This window comes from Trichosurus vulpecula, chromosome 3, assembly GCF_011100635.1.
Source record: "Trichosurus vulpecula isolate mTriVul1 chromosome 3, mTriVul1.pri, whole genome shotgun sequence".
Taxonomy (NCBI): Eukaryota; Metazoa; Chordata; class Mammalia; order Diprotodontia; family Phalangeridae; genus Trichosurus; species Trichosurus vulpecula.
The window spans coordinates 100697771-100718418 of record NC_050575.1 but is presented as its reverse complement, the minus strand read 5'-3'; the positions used below and the strand labels follow the sequence as shown (position 1 = coordinate 100718418).

Genomic DNA, 20648 nt, shown 5'->3' with positions numbered 1-20648 from the left:
TACTTGGCATATGAGGCTCCCTACCTCCCCATGATAAGAGATCAAATAGAAGAGGAAAAGGACCTATATATACAAAAATATTTAGAGAAAATCTTTTTGCAGCAGCAAAGATCTAGAAACCAAGGGGCTACCCATTAATTGGGAAATGGCTGAATAAATTATAGTATAATAATGTAATGGAATACCATTTTGCTGTTAAGAATAATGAAAAAGATGGTTTCAGAAAAACAAGGAAAGACATTCTGATGAATAATGAAGAGAACAGAACCAGGAGAACACTCTATTTGTTACAAGAGTTTTGCTTTTGGTGTGTTTTTTTTTCTTTAAAATTCAAAGGACTGGGAAGCAGAGAAAATAAATGCCTATTTATTGAAAAAAATTAAATTTAATTAAAAAATAATACCTACCATTAATGGGAAAGCCATTGTTCAAAAAATCAAACCAAAAACTCTTCAGTTTCAATAATTAAAGATTTCAAAATATCAAAGCCTACTTTAAAATTTCAATATAGTTCTAAAATAATTAGATTTAGGTGGACTGAGCAGCCATGTTAAAAATCTTTTCCAACACTCAGTTCGATAGTCTGTGGTAACCTGGCCCCTCCTATGAACATTTAAGAACTAACAGTAATCAGCCCTTTAAAATTAAGAGTGTGTGCTCATTTTTTAATCAACTTGCTGAATTCCTGAGAAAGAAGCCAAGATGATAAGAACAACAGAAAGAGTACGATTTCTCTTACCTAATGTATTCTTCTTTATTTTCTTCTGTTACTAGAATATTACTGCCATTGGGTTTCAGTTCATGGCTCTTAATTTCACCAAGAATTTCCTTATCAACTGAGAAGTACATCTCTAAACCACATTCTTCAATATTGTTTTCTCTGTTAAAAAAATTAGTATGACATAGAATCCATTATTTATTCTCTGAACAACTCAATATTATATTTTGGAGTAACTGCATTTCTAACTATGAAATGGTAATTAGATCAAAATAACAAAGTAAAAGAACAAAAGAATTAGGAAATTATGTTCTGGAGTCATTACATCTTAGTCCAAATCTACAAGTCCTTAGTCATGTTTCTGTCAAGTTTATTGTAAAGTATAATGAAAGAAAGAGAAATTTAGCATAGGGTAGGTTCAATTCAAAAAATAAATTATACTTCAATGGTTTTGGTGGGAATCAGGAAATGAAAAATTAAGGCACCTGGACTACAATTTCACAAAGTGAACTAATCAGATACTTACTTAACCCAGATGAGAGAATTGTAAAATTCTGGATCAATAGATTCTAAGTCCTTGAGTCCAACAGGTTTATTCAAGATACGTTTATAGAACGGCAAAGAAAAGCCTGTATCTATGAATTTTCCATGGAATAATGCCTGAAGAATAAGAAAAAGAAAAGATTTAATTCATAGAATTCTTATATGAATTCAGCATGCAAAATGTTAAAAGCAACCACAATAATGTCACATAAGCTGATATACAGTGACTTGACGGATCAAACTTGTTTTACTGTAGCACCAATGGTCAAAGTGCAGAGAAGCCAACCCCGAGAAAAATTTAACAAGACCTGTCTAAAAGTGAAGTAGATTGCCATAACAATAAGTGGTCATACCAATCTTATGAAGTAAGTAGTTACACCATATTTTTAGTTTAGAAATGAATAACCTGAGGCTAAGAGAAGGTGTATAATTTGTCTTGGTCACAGAAGTGACCCAGCTGGGCCTCAAACACAGTCTTCTGACTCTATTCTGCTATTTTATCCACTTCACCAGCCTCTAGTACCCTGTGCCTGGCAGTTTTCAAGCAGAGGGTAGACAACCATTTTTTGAAGATGGTAGAATTGCAGAACCAGGGTCCATGCTCTAGCTTAGGGTTTGAACACATAAACTCAGACATCCTTTCCTATTCAAAGATTTTGTGAATAACTACAAAATTCTGGAAAATCAGCTCTTAATCCCTACGTAAGAAGTGTGTAGTAATAATTTTACTGCTTAATTTTAATTTTCAAATAAGAGAGTTAGAAAACATGCTCTGTAGATAGGCTATGCTCTCAACTTGTACTTACCATGGCAATAAACCTGCCAATAAAACGGAAGTATTTCAGATGATCTGGATTGATATAAGAAGCTGGGTTTATCTGCAAGCAGTAATTATCCTTCCCTGCATATTCAAACAGGCAATACATTGGGTTCAGCACTTCATGTGATAAAAGAAAGAACCATTCTCTGAAATTAAAAGAAAACTTATGGTTAAAAATCTTGAAAATACCCCTTTAAAAATCAAAGTACAGTCCTATAACAAACTGTTCAGTTGTTAGCATTCCCTCCCTGCCCCGCCAATAAATGTTGACTCTGCAGGCTTCCAATGAGATTTCAATTACTTATGTATGCATATATGTGTATGTGTATGTAGATGCAACCAAGCTTTTACCAGCTTATTACTGCAAGTATAAACTTAGAAGTTTATAATAAAACAGTTAAAACTCTCACGCGGTTGAAGTGTGTCCTGTGTCATCTAACCTTATGCCATTCAATATAGCTGGGATATGAATTCCCCTTCCTCCTCTACCAACCTACTTCCTGTACCTGTCTTCATATACTTCCTTAAAGGCTACACTCAATCACCACCTCTTCCATGATCCTAACAGTCTTCTCTGTGATCACTTCTTCCTCTGTACTTTCACAACATTTTGTTTGTGCATCTCTCCTTATGCACATTGTACACTTTATATTATTACTGTCTCCTTGTCCATCTTTTATACCAGTGGCTCCTCAAAGACAGGGACCTACATCTTATTTATTGCTGCATCTCTCTAGCATCCAAAAATAACTCCCTATGCACAGAAGACACTTAATAAATGCTTCATGAACAACAAAATGACTGTGGACAGGCACATAAGTCTTACTAGCCTTAACTCAGCCATGCACTCCTGATAAGACTCCTAGCAATTTACAAATCCTTATTCCCAAGTTTCCCTAAGATAAGTCTGACCTTACTAACTCAGAGAAGTATTGAAATGGTTAATATGGAACCCCAAGTTCAAAGAGCAGTAAGGCGCCCAGTTTAGTAAGGATACAGCATATGTGAAGAGGAGTAGTATAAAATAAGTGCAGAAACACAGGTGAGGGCCAGAATTCACAGGGCTTTCAATGTCACGCTAAGGAGTTTGCATTTTATCCAAGGAGCAAAAGGGAATGACTACAGATTCTTAAGCATATAAGCAAGAGGGTCAAGCCTGTAATTTAGGAGACTGGAGGCAGGAACACCATTTAGAAAGCAGAACTACATCAGGATGGTGTCCAAGAGAAAAGAGAGAACAGGATGGATATAAGAGATGATGTAGAGATAGAATTTATAAAATTTGGCAAATGGCTAGATGTGGAAGGGGAAGAAAAGTAAAGAACGAAGGAAAATTTTGAGGCTGAGAGACTGGGTGAATGCTGGCACCCTTCAGAGAAATAGGAAATTTTATAGAGGTGGGTTTCGGAGAGAAGACAATTAGTAACATTTTGGACATGTGTGTATGAGATGCCTAAAAGAAGGTAGCTGCTGCTGAAGAAACTGAAGAAGACAGAAGTTAAGTGACTTGTCACACTGCCTTGAACTCAATTGTCCCTGACTCCAGGCCCAGTACTCTATGCACTATGGTGCCCATAGCTGCCTAGACAAGCAGGGAGTGAACCAGGAAAGGGCCATGACACAAAAGCTACATAAGAAACTAAGGAGAAAAGGTCACATGACTTAACAGTAGGGCAACAGCAACATGAAGAAAGCAGTTTTTAGTTGAGTTTAGAATGAAACAAGCAGTTTTTTATCTAAAACTTCCTATGCACCTTTGATCAGATGCTAATGATGTAAAGAGATCAGGAAACACAAGAAGTTGAGATTTCTTTTTTTTTGGTTTTGTTTTTTTGTTTGTCTTCTTTTGGAGGGGGGTAGGCAGGGCAATTGGGGTTAAGTGATTTGCCCAAGGTCACACACACAGCTAGTAAGTGTATCAAGTGTCTGAGTCCACATTTGAACTCAGGTCCTCCTGACTCCAGGGCTGGTGCTCTACTCACTGCACCACCTAGCTGCCCCTGAAATTGAGATTTCTTAATTCTTATTCCTCAATTTTCCCATAAAAAAGATGGGAGAGATATTCTAACACAAAGAATGTACTAATTCTATTGTAGAAAAGGAACTAAACTCCAAGTAACCAGATTATCACTACCTTGCCACACCTCCATAATCTAAACCTTCTTCTCCTGGAAAAATCACCCACAAACGTCTTCGAAGATCCTGGGGATTGAAACTCATTATCTAGAAAATAAAGAACAATTTGTTATTAAGTCTCTTAAAGCATTATATAAATATTATTTTTAGGAGGTATATCTTCCTTCTAAATCCTACCAACTTTAAGGACAGACAAGAGTGGTGTTTATACGTGTACACACACACACACACACACACACACACACACACACACACACACTCTTTCAGTGAGTACACAAATTCACTTTTTTGTGAATCTACTAGAGTTTAATGTGGCTAGCTTGTTTAGTTGATCAGAACATGATGCCAGTGTAACCAAGATTCTTGGAATCTTTGAAGATCAGTAGAAGCAACAGAGGACAGAAGGAAAATAATAAAGTATTGCTATATATTTTTTATAGCAATCCACTCTCAATCCACTACAAGAAGCAGTGAAAGATAATCAGTTCCATAGGCACAGAGGTCACCTCTGAAACTAGATTATTATATGTGTGCTCATAGCCCCAGCGTATGGAGACTTACTCTATCAGAATTGCAAAAATAACCTTGATGATACATATCTTATCTAGAATCAATAATTCTTCAAACATGAAGTATGACACATTATTATGTCACAATGGGCACAGTATCAACCTCTGTGCCTTAGTTTTTCCATCTATAAAAAGTGCCTCAAATTTGGTTTGTAAAGTACTAAAAATTCTTAAATGTAAATCAAATCTCTTTCTTCCTTAGAAAAAGGTATATCAAGAATTGAGATTACAGGTTAATATATCTACAACTTAAGAAGTACTAAAAATATAATTTTAAAAATCAGTGTAGATTTCTTAAAAAAAAAAAACCTATATATTCCCAGACCATCTGATAGGCCAGACGAAAAAATAATATTAAATTTCAAATACAGATCCATATCAAAATCAAATAAGAACAATCAGAAAAGTGTGAATTTAAGATAAAATAACTATAAATATTAAAAACAGTTTTAGGGAAGGGTCCATTGGAGAAGGCAATAAAAAATATGAGAGACGTGTTAAGTATTAAAAAGAGTTAGGTTACAGTATTCCCCACTAACATATCTAATATCTTTAAGAAATTCACAAATAGGCTTTCCTCAAAATTTTTTTCATCACGTAAATATAACATAGTAACAAAATAAGTTTGTCCAGGTCATCTTTTGCCCTGCTACCAAAGAGGTCTGATGTTAATTGTGAAGCCAGATTTGTCATCTTTGCGTTCTTAATGAATGATAATCTGATAACGATTACTAGTTCCTCCCTAAGAGTTCTAAAAAATATATAGCAATACTTTATTATTTTCCTTCTGTCCTCTGTTGCTTCTACTGATCTTCAAAGATTCCAAGAAATATAACTACAAATAAGCTATTCAACAGAGGCTGATTATCCAAATGACAAGAAGCATAAATTTAAGCAGAAAACATATATAGGGAAAAATGAAATGTTGCTGTGCCTGACGATGAGTTCACTAGAATTAAGGGAAATCTCTTGCTCCTTGGAAGGCCTTAGGTTCATTGTAAACTTGGGAGATTAAGAATAAGCAGCTGCCTTCACTGAGGTCACTTCAATGACAAGTCCACAGGTCCTAATTCTAACTGCAGAGCTGAGGGAAAGAGAAGCTGTTCCTAAGCATGAATCCTGTTCTCCAGGCATTTGACGACGCACCGCGATACCTGCTGAAATGAATCTTCAAACAAAGTTTTCCTTGTCACTGTAATCTTGATGTGCTGTGGCATAGACAATTGCTGAAATATAAGTGATTCAAGTAAAACATTAAAACCAATTATCAAATAAAAAAGGTGAAATTTACATTTAACATTGTATGAATAAAAAAGTGATTACTGTATGATTCTGATTTTATCTTTTTTACATCTAGATATGTACTTAAGAATATCAACAAGCACGTGTGGAAGAAACATAAGTAAAAGTGAAAAATAACAGGTGCTTTTGCAATTTGTATTTACATTGTTCTAGATGCTATTTCAGATCATTTACATTCCCAGTAGTTACTTTTTCTTTGACTAATTCTCCTTAGAGTCATAAGAATCTAAGCGATACTAATCTAAAGTAGTGGTTATCATAGTAAAATGTTAACTATTAAATTCATCTTAGTAAAAAAAAAAGGTAATCAATTGAAATAAACTCCAAATTTGATACAAAAAAAAAAATCACCAAACACAAATTCATTTAAGACAATCATTTTACTTAAGGAATTTAGTTTAGACAAAAGGCAACTGATCTATTTAACTACATTTAAAAATAGGCCTACAAAGTCGTAAAAATAAGCACACTATCATCCTGAGGACCAGTCATATTGTGATCACTTCTGGAAAACTATTAATAATCAACTATCAGTCAGTTTTGGACCAAAGACCTGAAAAAATGTCCTTCATCATTAATGGCTTTAGACTCTTCTATAAATGTGTAAAGTCATGCAATCTCCCAAGCCTAATCAGGCCAAATTCTCTACCAACAGATCAGGGAAAGGGTCTCTATAATTATGCGAGGAAACAGTTTACAGATTTGTATAGGGTAGGAAGACACCATTCTCTTCCCCAGACAGAAGTAGCACTCTATTTCCATAATATCCTCCTCCCTTGAAAAAAAAAAAAAAAGTCAGCCTACAAGTATCTCTTCTCCTCTTTAATCACTTTTGCAGTTATCTGTTCTGCATAATTAGTACATTGTACAGAACACGTTTGTCACTATTCTCTAATAAAAACAATTACTATTCTATGTATAACAAATTGTTGAAATGTTCTAAGTGAGCACTTAGATAATAAAAACATGCTAGCTATTAACACTAATTATAATATGCTAATTTGTGCAGTACTGAATTCAGTGCTTTATTATATAAATATAATATTGTTGCTGAATATAATACTGTCTTCTCCACTATTAACTGCATACTTTGTCTCTGCAGGGAGACTGTAAGTTCTGTGATGGGTGGTAGCTATATCCAATTTCTTTTGCACCCAATAACATTAAGCACAAACATTATCAGAGCTCCATAAATACCTATTGACAGGCTGATACTGTAGGAAAGTTAACTTTGTAAAAGAGAATAACATGTTCACTAGATTTCTTTAGGCTCCTGACAGTCACTGACATGTTAATAAATCTTGTGCTCTAAACAAATAATGGCAACTAGAAAAAGGGCTGGTAAAAAATACTTTATAGGCCTTAAAATGCTAGTGATGATGATGATGGTGAATGATTCTGAAGATTTGGGGGAATAGATTTTCAAACGGCTGACCTGGTAATGTGAAAAGATGCTTATGTACCCATTCGCCCATATACTATCTCAGATACCATTTTGCTTTTTTAAAAAAAGATAAGAAAGGGTATCAAATAAATCAAGAGGAAGGGAAAAGATGCTATTTTCTAAAAAAAAAAAAACAACACAAAAAACCCAACCCTTTATTTTCGCATCTCCTTATGTCATAGGTATTACATAACTGCCTATTTATAAGTAGCTTAAAAACAGCTATAAAGAAACATTTTATGATACTGACCTGACACCAGAAACGGAAGTAGTGAACTTTTGCCTTGAAATCCCTAACATAGGCTATTTGGGGTCCATTATCTCTGAGAACAGAAAGAAAAGGAATTGAGAACATATCATTCCTGTCATTAGTATACCTGTTTATTCTGACACAACTGAAACAAAACTTAATTAGTAGCTGCAAAAATAACTAAAGTGTACTGCTTAGTGGCTAGCTACATGAAGGACATGTCAGACTAAGAAAACCACAAATATTATCCCATGTGAAATTCAATTCCACCTCTAACCCATCCTTCTCTCTAAGAGCTTTTGTGACTCAATTACAAAAGCTTAGTTGCATCATAAAACATGAACACTTTTTGGCATGCAATAGGTAAATAAAGTAACGGATAAGCTAAAAATCAAAAGAAACTGGAAAAGAGTAGAAAATCAAAGAATTTGGATTCATCCATTAAGTAATAATATTAGAGTGATTTTTACAGACTAACAACATATGATGCTTTGTTTGGGAGAAGGTGGTTGATAGGTAGTGACTTCAGGATACAGTGTCCAGTAAAAGCAGATAAAAATGCTAAATATTTGATAGAAAGAGAAATTCTGGGATGCAGTTTCCCTAGGAAATAAAACTCCCATCCCTGTGCATCAAGAATTGTGAAACAAAAAATAAATGAGCAAAACTTTTTTATACCGCAACATGCAATTCAAGGAGCTTAATGTAAATTTGCAATTTTTAGAATGCTTACAGAGCAGATTTTCCAGTTCGAGGATCTATATATGTTGTTGTCCTCCTATTATGATCCACAAAATATGGAACCCCATCCACTGTAAATCTCATTTCCCAGCCTTCTGGTAAAGGCTTCTCATTTAACTGACTGAAAAACATGAAAATACAAAACCAGTTAGACAATGCTAACACTGTATGGTTGCCAAGTGCAAAAACTAGAAACAAGGGCAAATGTGAGGAAAAACCTTCTAAAACGCTGCCTCTGAATTGTAGCATTTCTGTGACTGGCTTCATTTATGTTCTATTTAAAACTCCTCTGGTAATAGCAACAAACAAGATTATCCAATGAATTTGAGCATATGAACATTTACAAGTATAGTACGTAATAAATATGGAATTGCTTAACACTTTCCAGTGGTGTTTATTGTTTTGCCTTTAGGTACTAGAAAGAGCATTTTACTAATGCCGCCACTGTCACAGGAGTGATTTTTCAGGGGCTAATAGAATTTTCTCTGTTGTGCTGCACAGATTTTATTCCTAACTAAAATCTTACTATCTCAAAGCTTGAAGAAAACTTAAGGTCATCCAATCCAATCCTACCTAAAACAGGAAAATCCTCTTACACATCACTAATAAGAAGTCATTCAACTTCTCCTTGAAAACTTCCAACAACAAGGAACTCATAACCACAGAAGGCAACACAGTCCATTTGTGGACAGCTCTGATCACGATGAAGTTCTTCCATTTATGGAGTTGAAATTTGCCTTTCTGTACCTTTTTCACAATTTATGTCTTCTGGGGTCAAACAAAATAAAACTGTTACAATAACTCCTATTTCACATGACACATTTCCTTCCCCCCTGCCCCTTGAAAATTTCCTAGTTAAACATCCCCAGTTCCTTTCTTATATGTTCAACCTTAGACATCTGTTTCATCAAACCTTCTCTTTGAATTAGGGCTGGGTTAAAGAGTAAGGATATATATCAATGCAAATTGATTACTCTTACTGGAAACACAACTCCAAAGTGTTAAATGAATCAACAAGTATTTATTTAAGCACCTACTATGTACAAAGCACTGTGTTAAATGGTGGGGATATACAAAGAAAAGTAAAAGACAGTCCCTACTCTCAAGGAGTTTGCAATTTAATGGGGGGAATCAACATGAAAACAACTACGTACAAACAGGATACATATTGGGTAAGTTGGAGATAATCAAGAGAGGAAACACGCTAGCATTAAAAAGGGGGCTAGAAAAGGTTTATTGTACAGAGTAGGATTTTACTTGGAAAAATTGTACCTAGATCAGGGGTTCTTAAGTATCTGAAAATACTTTTCCTGGTTTTTCGATAATTTTATTTCAGTGTAATTGATTTCTTTTGTAATCTAAGGAATTTATTTAATACATTTAAAAACTATATTCTGGGAAGCGGTGCATAGGTACCATGACACAAACAAGTTAAGAATCCCTGCCCTAGACTATAGAATTCTCTGAGCAAAGGGGATATTTAAAATGTCTCTTTGTATCTCAAGCAGATTATCTGGTGAGAAGTATTGTCTACCCTTCTTTTTATGCCACTTTTCTCTGACATCATCCTCTACCTCCTCCTTTACTCCAGTCTCTAACAATGAGATGGATTCATCTTCTTGTGAAGGCCAACCTTTCCCTTTCCATGTACCCTCGAGCCCATCCCTTTCTGTCTTCTCTAACCAACTGCCTCCACTATCATCCCCACTGTCTCTTTAATTTTTAACCTCTGCCTATCTACTGAATCTTTACCTATTGCTCACAAATGTGTTCAAGTCTCTGCTACTTTAAAAAAAAAAACACCTCACTGGTAGCTGTTATTCTATATCTCTCCTTCCTTTCTCACCTAAAATCCTTGAAAGAGTCTGATATGCTTGGTGGCTCCCCATCTTTTCACTCTTCTGAATACTCTGAAATTTGACTCAACTTCCATTTATCATAGGATTCTTTTTGTTGGACTATGAGTGTTTGCTTCTTTTTTTACAGGAGGGGTTTTTCCTAGGGGGAGATAAATCTTAATTTGGGGGGGAGGGCAGGTTTAAGGGAGAGGAGATGGTGAGTTATTGATACTTATCCCACTCCCACACAAAAGAGGCCACTAAACCTTAAAAAAAAAGACTAGATCTCCCTTTTGTGCTGAGTCAGGAAGCACAGGGGAGCTACCTATGCACCTGATCCCACTCCTGATTTGCAAAACAGCTTCGATGTACTCCATTCGCAACTTAAGTCAGTTCACTCTCCTTAGATGACCCTGCGGGTCTTTAAAAAGCAGAACTGGCGACGTGGAAAAAGATGCACAAAAATTCACCGAAGAAAAGAACTCCTTAAAAATTAAATTGGCCAAATGGAAAAAAGGCACAAAACCTCACTGAAGAAAATAATTCCTTAAAAGTTAGAACTGGGAAAGTAGAAGCTAATGAGTCCACAAGACTTCAAGAAACAATAAAACAAAATTAAAAGAATAAAAAAAAATAAGAAAACATGAACAATTCTCATTGGAAAAAACAATTGACAGGGAAAATAGATCAAGAAGAGGTAATTTTAAAATTATTGAATGACGTGAAAGCCATGATCAAGGAGAAAATATTGCCAGCAGCCAGACAGAAACAATTCAGACATCATGGAGCCACAGTCAGGATAACACCTGATTTAGCAGGTTCTACATCGAAGGATCAGAGAGCTTGGAATATGATATTCTGAAGGGCAAAGGAACTAGGATTACAACCAAGAATCAGTTACCCAACAAAACTGAGTATAATCCTTCAGGGGAAAAAATGTAATGAAATAGAAGACTTTTAAGCATTTCTAATGGAAAGACCAGGGGTGAACAGAAAATCTGACTTTCAATAACAAGAGTCAAGAGAAGTGTAAAAAGATAAACAGGAAAGAGAAATCATAAGGAATTCAATAAGGTTAAACTGTTTAAATTCCTACATGGGAATATATTTTTAAGTCCTAAGAACTTTCTCATTAAGGCAGAAGACATGGATATGAGGTAACACCTCATACTTATCAGATTGACTAAAATAACAGAAAAGGAAAACGACAAATTTTGTGAGAGGATGTTAGAAAACTGAGATACTAATGCACCTGGTGGAGTTGTGAACTGATCCAACCATTCCAGAGAGCAATTTGGAACTATGCTGAAAAGGCCTACAAAACCATGCATACCCTTTGATCCAGCAATACCATTACTAGGTCTGCATCCCAGAAAGATAAAAAACAAAAAGGAGAAGAAGAAAAGAAAAACATTTATAGTAGCTCTTTTTACGGTGGCACAGAACTGCAAATTGAAGGGATGCTCCTCAAGTGACAAATGGCTGAGCAAGCTGTAGTATATGATTGTGATGGAATAATATTGTACTATAAGAAATGACAAGCAGGATGTCCTCAGAAAAACCTGGTAAGACCCACATGAACTAATGCAAAGTGAAATGAGCAGAACCAGGAGAACATTGTACAGAATAACAGTAATACTGTATGGTGATCAATTGTGAATGACTTAGCTATTCTAAGCAATACAATGATCCAAGACAATTCCAAAGGACTTTTGGTGAAAAATATCCATTTCCAGAGAAAGATCTCATAGAGTCTGAATGCAGATTAAAATATACTTTTTTAACCTTATTTTTCCTGTGTTTGTCCCCCCTTTTGACCTATGTTTTCTTTTACAACATGACTAATATGGAAATGTGTTTCACATGACTGCATATGCATAACCTATATAAAACTGCTTGCATTCTCTTTTTATTTGGAGGGGGGAAGGCAGGGCAATTGGGGTTAAGTGACTTGCCTAAGGTCACATAGCTATTAAGTGTGTCAAGTGTCTGAGGCTGGATTTGAACTCAGGTCCTCCTGATTCCAGGACTGGTCTCTACTCACTGCACCACCTAGCTGCCCCTTGCTTGCATTCTCAATTAGAGGGGGAAAAGGAAGAGAATTTGGAACTCAAAATTTTAAAAAACAAAAGTCAAGAACTGTTTTTAAATTTAGTTGGGGAAAAAATAAAATATCAAATATATTTTTAAAGAGAAAGGTTTCCTTCTTCAAGGTTCTTATAAATATTACTTCCAAAGTGTCTTGTGTTGGAAATATGTCAATTTGAACATTTTTCTCTAAAGCAAAACAGAGACTGGATTTAGAACAATGATAAAGTAATAAACAATTTCTGGCCAGCTTATGCCTACAACATAGTATAGTATTAGCATGCTTTTTCCCCTCTGACAACATGATCCTCATTCTACCTTTCCTGTAAAATTCTCTTGAGGATACCACCATTTCCCCAGTCATTCATGTTTGAAATCTCAGAATTTTTAGCTTTTTTCTCTCTTAAACTCTATCCCACAACCATACTCTATCAGTTGCCAAGTTACGTTGATTCTACTTCCACACCATCTCTCACATCTGTTCCATTCTCAACCCTCACGGCCACCACCCTAAAGATTCAGGCCTTCATCACCTCTCACTTGTACTATTAATAACTACTTAACTGCTCTTTCCACCTCCAAATGTCCCCTTTTCCAAGCCATCATTGACATGGCTTCCAAAATAACCTTCACAAGGCAAAGTTCCGAACATGTGAGCACTCCCTTTCTCAAAAAATTTAGGTAATTATCTATTTTATTTCATATAATATACAAATTCCGCAGCTTGGCAGTTAACAGTCTAGCTCAACAGTCTAGTTGCAATCTACCTCACTTGCTTTATTTCATGATTTTCCTTAACACAGTCTATGTTACGGACAAACAGAATGATGTGTTCCCTGAACGTAACATTGTAGCTAACAACTACATATATTCACACAGGCAATCAGTCTCCCTAGACTAAAATATACTCCTTTCCACCTTTGCTTCTTTCAAAGCTCAACTCAAGTGTTACTTCGCCTATGTAAGCCTTCCCTATCAAATGTTCTCCCCTCCTCAAATATTCTCAGAGAACTCTGGATTTATCTCTCCTTCGGACATAGCACCACACCCTAACCTACATCATGTTTATCCGTGTACAAGCTGTATTTCCTCTCCCAGTAGGATTTAAGCACTAGGAGGGCAGGGATTGTTTTATTTTTGTCTTCGTATCCTCAGGGCCTAGGATAGTGCTCAGCACGTACTAGACTTACTGAATTGCATTATGCAATAAAGTTGCAATCTCTCTGTATATAGGAATAGAATTCAAATTTGAAGCACACCTTAATAATGAATAATCAAATCTTAATTAAAAAAAAAAACCACCAAATGTGTATTTGAATGTTTTCTCTCCCACCTCTCTACAGAATAACACCAACAACAAGATGTTACCAGTACAAGTGACTCAATGTGAAATGTTTCGGTGCATTTTGCCTGGTGGCCGATGCTTCTTACCAAAAATTTCAGCCACGAGGCATGCTGGGCTTTTGCTGTACTTCATATTATCGTCTGTCTCTTAAAAACACCGGGTGCGGGGCCTCCCTACCTCGCCCAGGCCAGAATCAGGGACCAATCTCACTCTGGGTGGCTAGGGAACCCTGAGCTCCTCTCTTCCCAATCCGGGCCAGCTTATCTTTACTTAGACAATGAAGTACATGGTCCTGTCTCCATCCCCACCCCGTCCCCCCACTGCCCTCTCACTACTGGGTGCTCTCACCATACATGATGGAGGACTGAATGCAGACATATGTTCTGCTTAGCCCACTGCATCGGTCTTCCTGGCAGCTGAAATACTGGGCATGTGCCGTAAGACCTGACCACATACTGTTAACATAGAAACTCTCTTATAAACTCCTGCCAAAAAAAAAAAAGCCAAATAAATTAGAAAACAACACTCTAAGGCTTCAAGGGACCGGGTAGGTATGATTTATATCTAGGCAGCTAAGTGGTGCCATGGATAGAGCCCTGCATCTGTAGTCAAGAAGACCTGAATTCAAATTTGACCACAGACACTGACTAGCTATGTGAATCTGGGCAAGTCACTTAACTTGATGGGGATGCTAATATTAGCACCGACCCCTCTGAGCTGTTCTGAGGATCAAGCAAGGCAATTTTTGTAAAGCACTGAGCACAGTACCTAGCAAACAGCAGGCGCTTCATGAACTTATTTCTTCCTCATCCCCCTTATGGTATATACCTTAGTAGATCTTCAAAATTCTTATAAAGAAACAATTTAAAACTTTATCCAACTGAAGTGCATAAATAAAAATGAATCAGTAATTGAAAGTTCTTACCCTTGACTTCTGGGATCTTCCCACTGTGTGATACGTGTGTTGTGATTGACAAAATACACTCTGCCATTGTTATCTGTTCTCTTCTCTGAAATTAAACAAAATAGAAACTATTTTAGAATAGTCATATATTTCCCCCTAAAAAATAATACACAGAAAAGGCTATAATGATTTATTTAGTCCACTGCATTCATTTCTCAATTTTTTTTGCATCATAGAGGTAAATTTAATATACTTTGTTTCAAATGCATATAAATATATACTACTTCCAAAACTGAGACTAGGCTATCGTTAAAATATATTTTTTTCTGTACGTAAATATTAGAAGGTAAGATGACTTATCTAGAAATAAGTGTCCTCAGAATTTTATAGCACATTGCCATAATGTAATACAGTATAGATAGACAAGTCAAAGAGATCATGCATTTAATTGTTTAGTAACTGTTGTAAACTGATTACACAGGGAAAACCAAGCTACGTGTGTGTGTGTGTGTATGTGTGTATATATATATATATATATATATATATATATATATATAATATATATATATATATATATATATATATATATATATATATATTTATCTGCATCTATTTAATTTACTATGTTCAAATCAAATTATCAATAATACTGAAATGTAAACCAGGAAAAGATAAAGCAAAGGAAGAAACTATGGTTCAACATCACTAAAATAGTCATCAATATCTTTGACCCAAGTAATGAACCACTGGCATTTAAAGCCACATTCTATGACTCCAGAGACAATGCTCTTTAAACAAGTAGGACCACATTGCCTTTCAAGATTAATTCAACATTAGGAAAACTATAAATATTATAAATTATATTACTGTTTAGAGTACTAAATAGTAGAGATGGGATTTGAACCCAGAGCTGATTCCAAATCCACGGCACTATTCATGCAGGATAATGCTTTATCCAAACCAACCTTTAACACAATTAAGCACACTAATTTGTGTTAAAAGCAAAGGACTAAAGAACCCTTCTTCATTGAATCAAAGTATCTAGCTAAAACCAAGAGCTGGCTTTATTTGTCAGAGAGAAATATTAGAAGCCTTTTGGAACAAAGTGAGAAATACAGCAAGAATGCCCACTGTAACGTTATAAATCATATCATTAATCAAATGAAAATGACTGCAACAATAGATATTGATCGTAGGGGCATAGATAGAAAGCCTGCATTATTCTACTTAGTGCTAGAAATACTAGCAACATTACAAGAAGAAGAAATTGAGGAAGAGGCAAAATTATTTCCTATTTAAAAATGATATAATCATTTAAGGAATTCCAAAGAATCGATGAAAACTTTTAATAAAGACCATTAATAACACCATTAAAACAGTATACCAAAAAACCCAATCTATTACATTCATTAGCCTTTCTGTATGTTACTAACAAAACCCAGGAGGAATAGACTTGAAGAAAAATTCCAAGAGAGATAACTTAGAAAGCATTAAATATCTGAGAACAAACTTAACCAAAACAAAAAGAAGATATGTAAAAATATCTATAAATGGGGCAGCTAGGTGGCGCAGTGAGTAGAGCACCAGCCCTGGAGTCGGAAGGACCTGAGTCCAAATATGACCTCAGACCCATGACACACAACTAGCTGTGTGACCTTGGGCAAATCACTTAACCCTAATTGCCCTGCCTTCCCCACCTCAAAAAAAATACCTGTAAACAATTTAAAAAACACATTAATATACAAATAATAGGAGAGATGAAGAAATTAAGATTAACAAGGTTTTATTAGTAATTATTACTTGTTAGTGGATAATTCAGAATACACATATATCTTTGTAAGAATAAATACCGCATTAAGCTAAATACTATAATGCTTTTTCTAAAGGTTAAGGTCCTTTTTTTTTTTTTTACGTTTAAGTGCTTAGGTTCTACTTTTCTTTAGCTCCCTGAAGTTCCTCTTTCCAACAGGTACAGAAAATATATTAATCCACATGTATCATAAAAGCAGCACTCCTAACCACAAAGATTTTTAAAGCAATCCACTTTGACATACAGGATGACAGACTTGGTCCTAATCCAATCCAATACTAAATTTAATAGTTGTCACACCCTAGAAACTCCTCACTACATCCCTGACATGCTCACACTCCAAATGTTGGCAATACTACCAAACTATACTCACTTTGCTTCAAAAGGTACCTAAACTAACCACAAGTGATGTACCTATCTTGTCCAATTCAATTATGTTCAGAATAAGTTTCTCAAGATTTCTGTGATGTATAAATCTTCTTTTTCTATTATGAAAATGAGCTCTGTAAATCTGTCATTTGTCTCTGACTACTGAGGAAGTCAGTGGACCTGCTTTCTTAGCAACTGCAAGCCTTGCAAAATAAATCATTATATTTGGAGGTTTTGTGACTCGGATTTTTCTATTTCAGGCAATAAACTAATAGAGGTTAATGTCCATGGCTGTGCCCCATCAATATCAAAAAAAAAAAAAAAGAATCTATTTGAATTGTTCTACATATTTAGCACTATATCAAAGGGACATTTTATGTTACCATATTTCAAACGATAGTAGAAAGCAGGATTTATAAAAGTTATCCAGTACTGGATTGAAAAATAGAGAAACATATCAGTGAAACAAACAAGTCCTAGAAACAAATGTGTAAATGTCACACCAACTCAAGAACATGGATTACTAAGGAAAGGACTCCTTATTCAGTGAGAACTTCTGGAAAAACTGGAAAGCAATTGAGGAAAAAAAAGTTTAGATCAGTATCTTATACCTTATGCCACAATAAATTCCAAACAAGTAAACTATCTAAATATAAACTCACACAATAAAAAAAAATGTTTATGGGGAAAAATGTCTAATCACACAAGAAATAGAAGAGATCAAAAATATTGTCTTACGCTTCCCTAGGCTCCAAATTTTGAGTGTGTGTGTGTATGTGTATATTTGTGTGTGTGTGTGTGTGTGTGTGTGTGTGTGTGTGTGTGTGTGTGTGTATTTTCAACCCTTTTGTGCCCATTTTAGATAGGAGTGAGGTTCACCTTGTTCCTGGTCTCCTTACTCTGTCCCTCTCTCCATATTTATATTTTTCTTCTCATTCACACAAATCATGAGAAATAGCAAATTCTATTCCCTCCTTTCTTTCTACATTAGAGTAATTTCTTCAAATCTCCCATTTCTTTCCCCCACTTAAAACTGACAGAATAGAACCAATCTACTCCCCACTTCCCCAGGATCTCTGTTTTTCTTATCAACTCCTCAACATCCTTTGAAAACATTACAGCACTGAAGAAACATTGGTTTGTTTCTTCCTGTTGTAATGCTATACATTTATCACACATTCCCTTCCAGTTACTCAAATACATTTACCTTTCTAGGCTTCCCTTGACTCTTGTTTTTACATTTAGAAGTTCCTACTCAGCTCTAGTCCTTTGTGAAGGAATGTTTCAAAGTCCTCTATTCCATTAAAGATCCAATTTTCCCTCTGGAGGATTATTGTCAGCTTTCAGGGTAAGTTATCTATAGTTGTAAGCCTTTATCTTTTCCTTTGAGAAATTAAAAGATTGCCTCTTGTTTATTGTAGAAGCTGCCAGTTCTTGTTTAACTCTGAGCATGGTTCCTTGGTACCTGAACTACTTCTTTCTAGATGCTCAAAATCCTTTTTCTTTGATGTGGGAGCTCTGGATTTTGGCTTTGACATCCTTGGAAATTTTCCTTTGTGAAGTTTCTTTCAGGAAATGACTGTTTATTTGTTTGCTAGTTTGGGGGGTGGGTGGGAGAGTCCTTCATTTTGCCCTCTGGTTCTAATAGATCTTGGTAGTTTTCTTGAAATACAGTGTCCCAATTTTGTTTTTTAAATCATGGTTTTAAGGGTGTTCAATAGTTCTACATATGATAAATTATTCTCCTTGATATATTTTCTAGGTGAGCTGGTTCTGAGAGCAGACACCTTACATTTCCTCCTAATTTTTTTATTTATTCGAATATTTCTTGCGGTCTCGTGGAGTTATCAGTTTCTGCTTGGTCTTTTCAAGTTTTCAGCACATCTGTTACTTGGGTAAGGTTTACCATTTTCTCTTCTAAGCTATTTATTCTCCTCTCTATTCTTTCCTTTTGAACTTTTACATAATTTTTTACCTCTTCATTTCTTTTTAAAACAAGTTTTTATTGATCTTTTTTTTAAAAACATTATTACAATGATTGCTTACTCCCTTCCCTCCACTGAAGGCCATAAAAATATGTGCACTGTACAATACTTGTGCAACTCCTGCCTCTGCAAAGGTGTGGAGCTGAAGTGTCTTCTCACATCTCTGCTTTCAAGCCATGCTTGTTTGTTATAATTTTGCAACTCTCCCTTTTAATTTTTTGGGTTGTTTTTCAATTTGCAACGTCATATTCATTGTGTCTTGTTTTCAAAACTGATTACTCTGTATCAGTTCATGCAGATCTTTCTCATGCTCTTCATTTTTCTAGTATTCATGTACTCTCTGAGGACAAGTTCATTGTCCTTTAAGCCATTAACTGCAGTTGTTACATGGGGCTACAATCTACTTTTACATTGGATTTCTGGGTACTTCCATATCTATTAAAATTCTAAATAGCAGTCAGTACCATCTTGTGTCTATACATCTCTCCAACTTCTGTTCTTGAACTGGAGTATTAAGCTAGGGCCAGGTTCTGCTTCTCGCTGAGCTTTTGGATGGGGAGGTTAACACTACTTGATCCTGAGTAGGGTCACCTGGGCTCTTGAGCAAACACCAACCTCCTGAGGTTTGGCTCCTTTGCATATTTGAGTTTCAGGGCACTGAATCTTCACAGCACTCAGTGGCAGCTCAGAACAGAATGCTACAGACTTTAGAATCCCTGAGCCTAGGATGCCCTTCTTTGAACACTTCTGTATCAATACCATTTGAGGTGGTTTCCATGGAACACTTTATGGATTTCTGACCTGGTTAGAGCTTTATGTGGGAGCCCTCCATTCTCACTACCTCTAGATACAGTGCCTTATAGATTCTACAAGTCTCCACCTGACAGTCTCTGGTCCCATGGGTATGAAGAACTGTATTTTTTCTGAAGGCTCCCTTTCATACTGCTTGTTGGCTTTTGGATGACATCATGTGCTTCTCTGAGAGAGAAGAAGTAATTAACTGTAGCTTCTCAATGGATTTTTTAAATCATTATTTGGTCTGGTGCAAATTCGTTTTTTTGTTTTTTCCCTACAGTAGGATTGTGGAGCTGCTAGCCTTCACTGAAACAACCATATTGCCTAGAAGTGCCAGGGAATATACTTTAAAATGGTTAAATGAATCCAAAATTTTACCTTTTATTCCAATGGTCTTAAAATCAGACCTGGGTTTGAATCTTTTTTTTGAGGGGGGGAGAGGAGGGGAGCGGAGCTAACACACAGACACATACATGTATACTTTTTAAAAGCATTGTTTAAAAACATTTGGAGTTCCAAATTCTCTGCCTACCACCTTTCCCCCACCCACTGAGAAGGCAGGCAAAATTATATAAATTATACATGTAAAATCAAGCAAAACATAGCTCTATATTTTAGCCGTATCATTAAAAAGGAAGAAAGATAAAGGAAGTGAGGAAACTATAATTCAAATTGCACTCAAAAATCTACCAGTTTTTTCTCTGAAAGTGGATAGCATTTTTCATCCTGAGACCTTTGGAACTGTCTTGGATCACTGTATTGATCACATTAGCTAAGTTTTTCACACCTGATGATCATTACACTATTGCTGCAACTATGTACAATCATCTACTGGTTCTGTCACTTCATATTGCATCAATTCATATAAGGCTTCCCATGTTTTTCTGAAACTGTCCTTGTCATTTCTTAAAATTCCATCAGAATCATGCCACAACTGGTTCAGCCATTCCCCAATTGAGGGGCAACCCTCCCGGCCTATTTCCAATTCTTT

General features: G+C 35.6%; 1 protein-coding gene across 2 annotated transcripts in view; it reads right to left on the bottom strand.

Annotated features, from left to right (window-relative positions):
- Positions 1-20648, bottom strand: part of ITCH (itchy E3 ubiquitin protein ligase) — a 159933-nt gene that overhangs the window by 17878 nt on the left and 121407 nt on the right. For both annotated transcript variants that reach the window (XM_036748660.1, XM_036748661.1), the window contains exons 12-19: positions 14720-14804; positions 8516-8644; positions 7783-7855; positions 5941-6012; positions 4216-4304; positions 2068-2227; positions 1245-1378; positions 740-880 (exon numbers count right to left, since the gene is read on the bottom strand). In XM_036748660.1, the coding sequence (XP_036604555.1) occupies positions 740-880; positions 1245-1378; positions 2068-2227; positions 4216-4304; positions 5941-6012; positions 7783-7855; positions 8516-8644; positions 14720-14804 (883 nt within the window). The remainder of the gene's footprint in view (positions 1-739; positions 881-1244; positions 1379-2067; positions 2228-4215; positions 4305-5940; positions 6013-7782; positions 7856-8515; positions 8645-14719; positions 14805-20648) is intronic.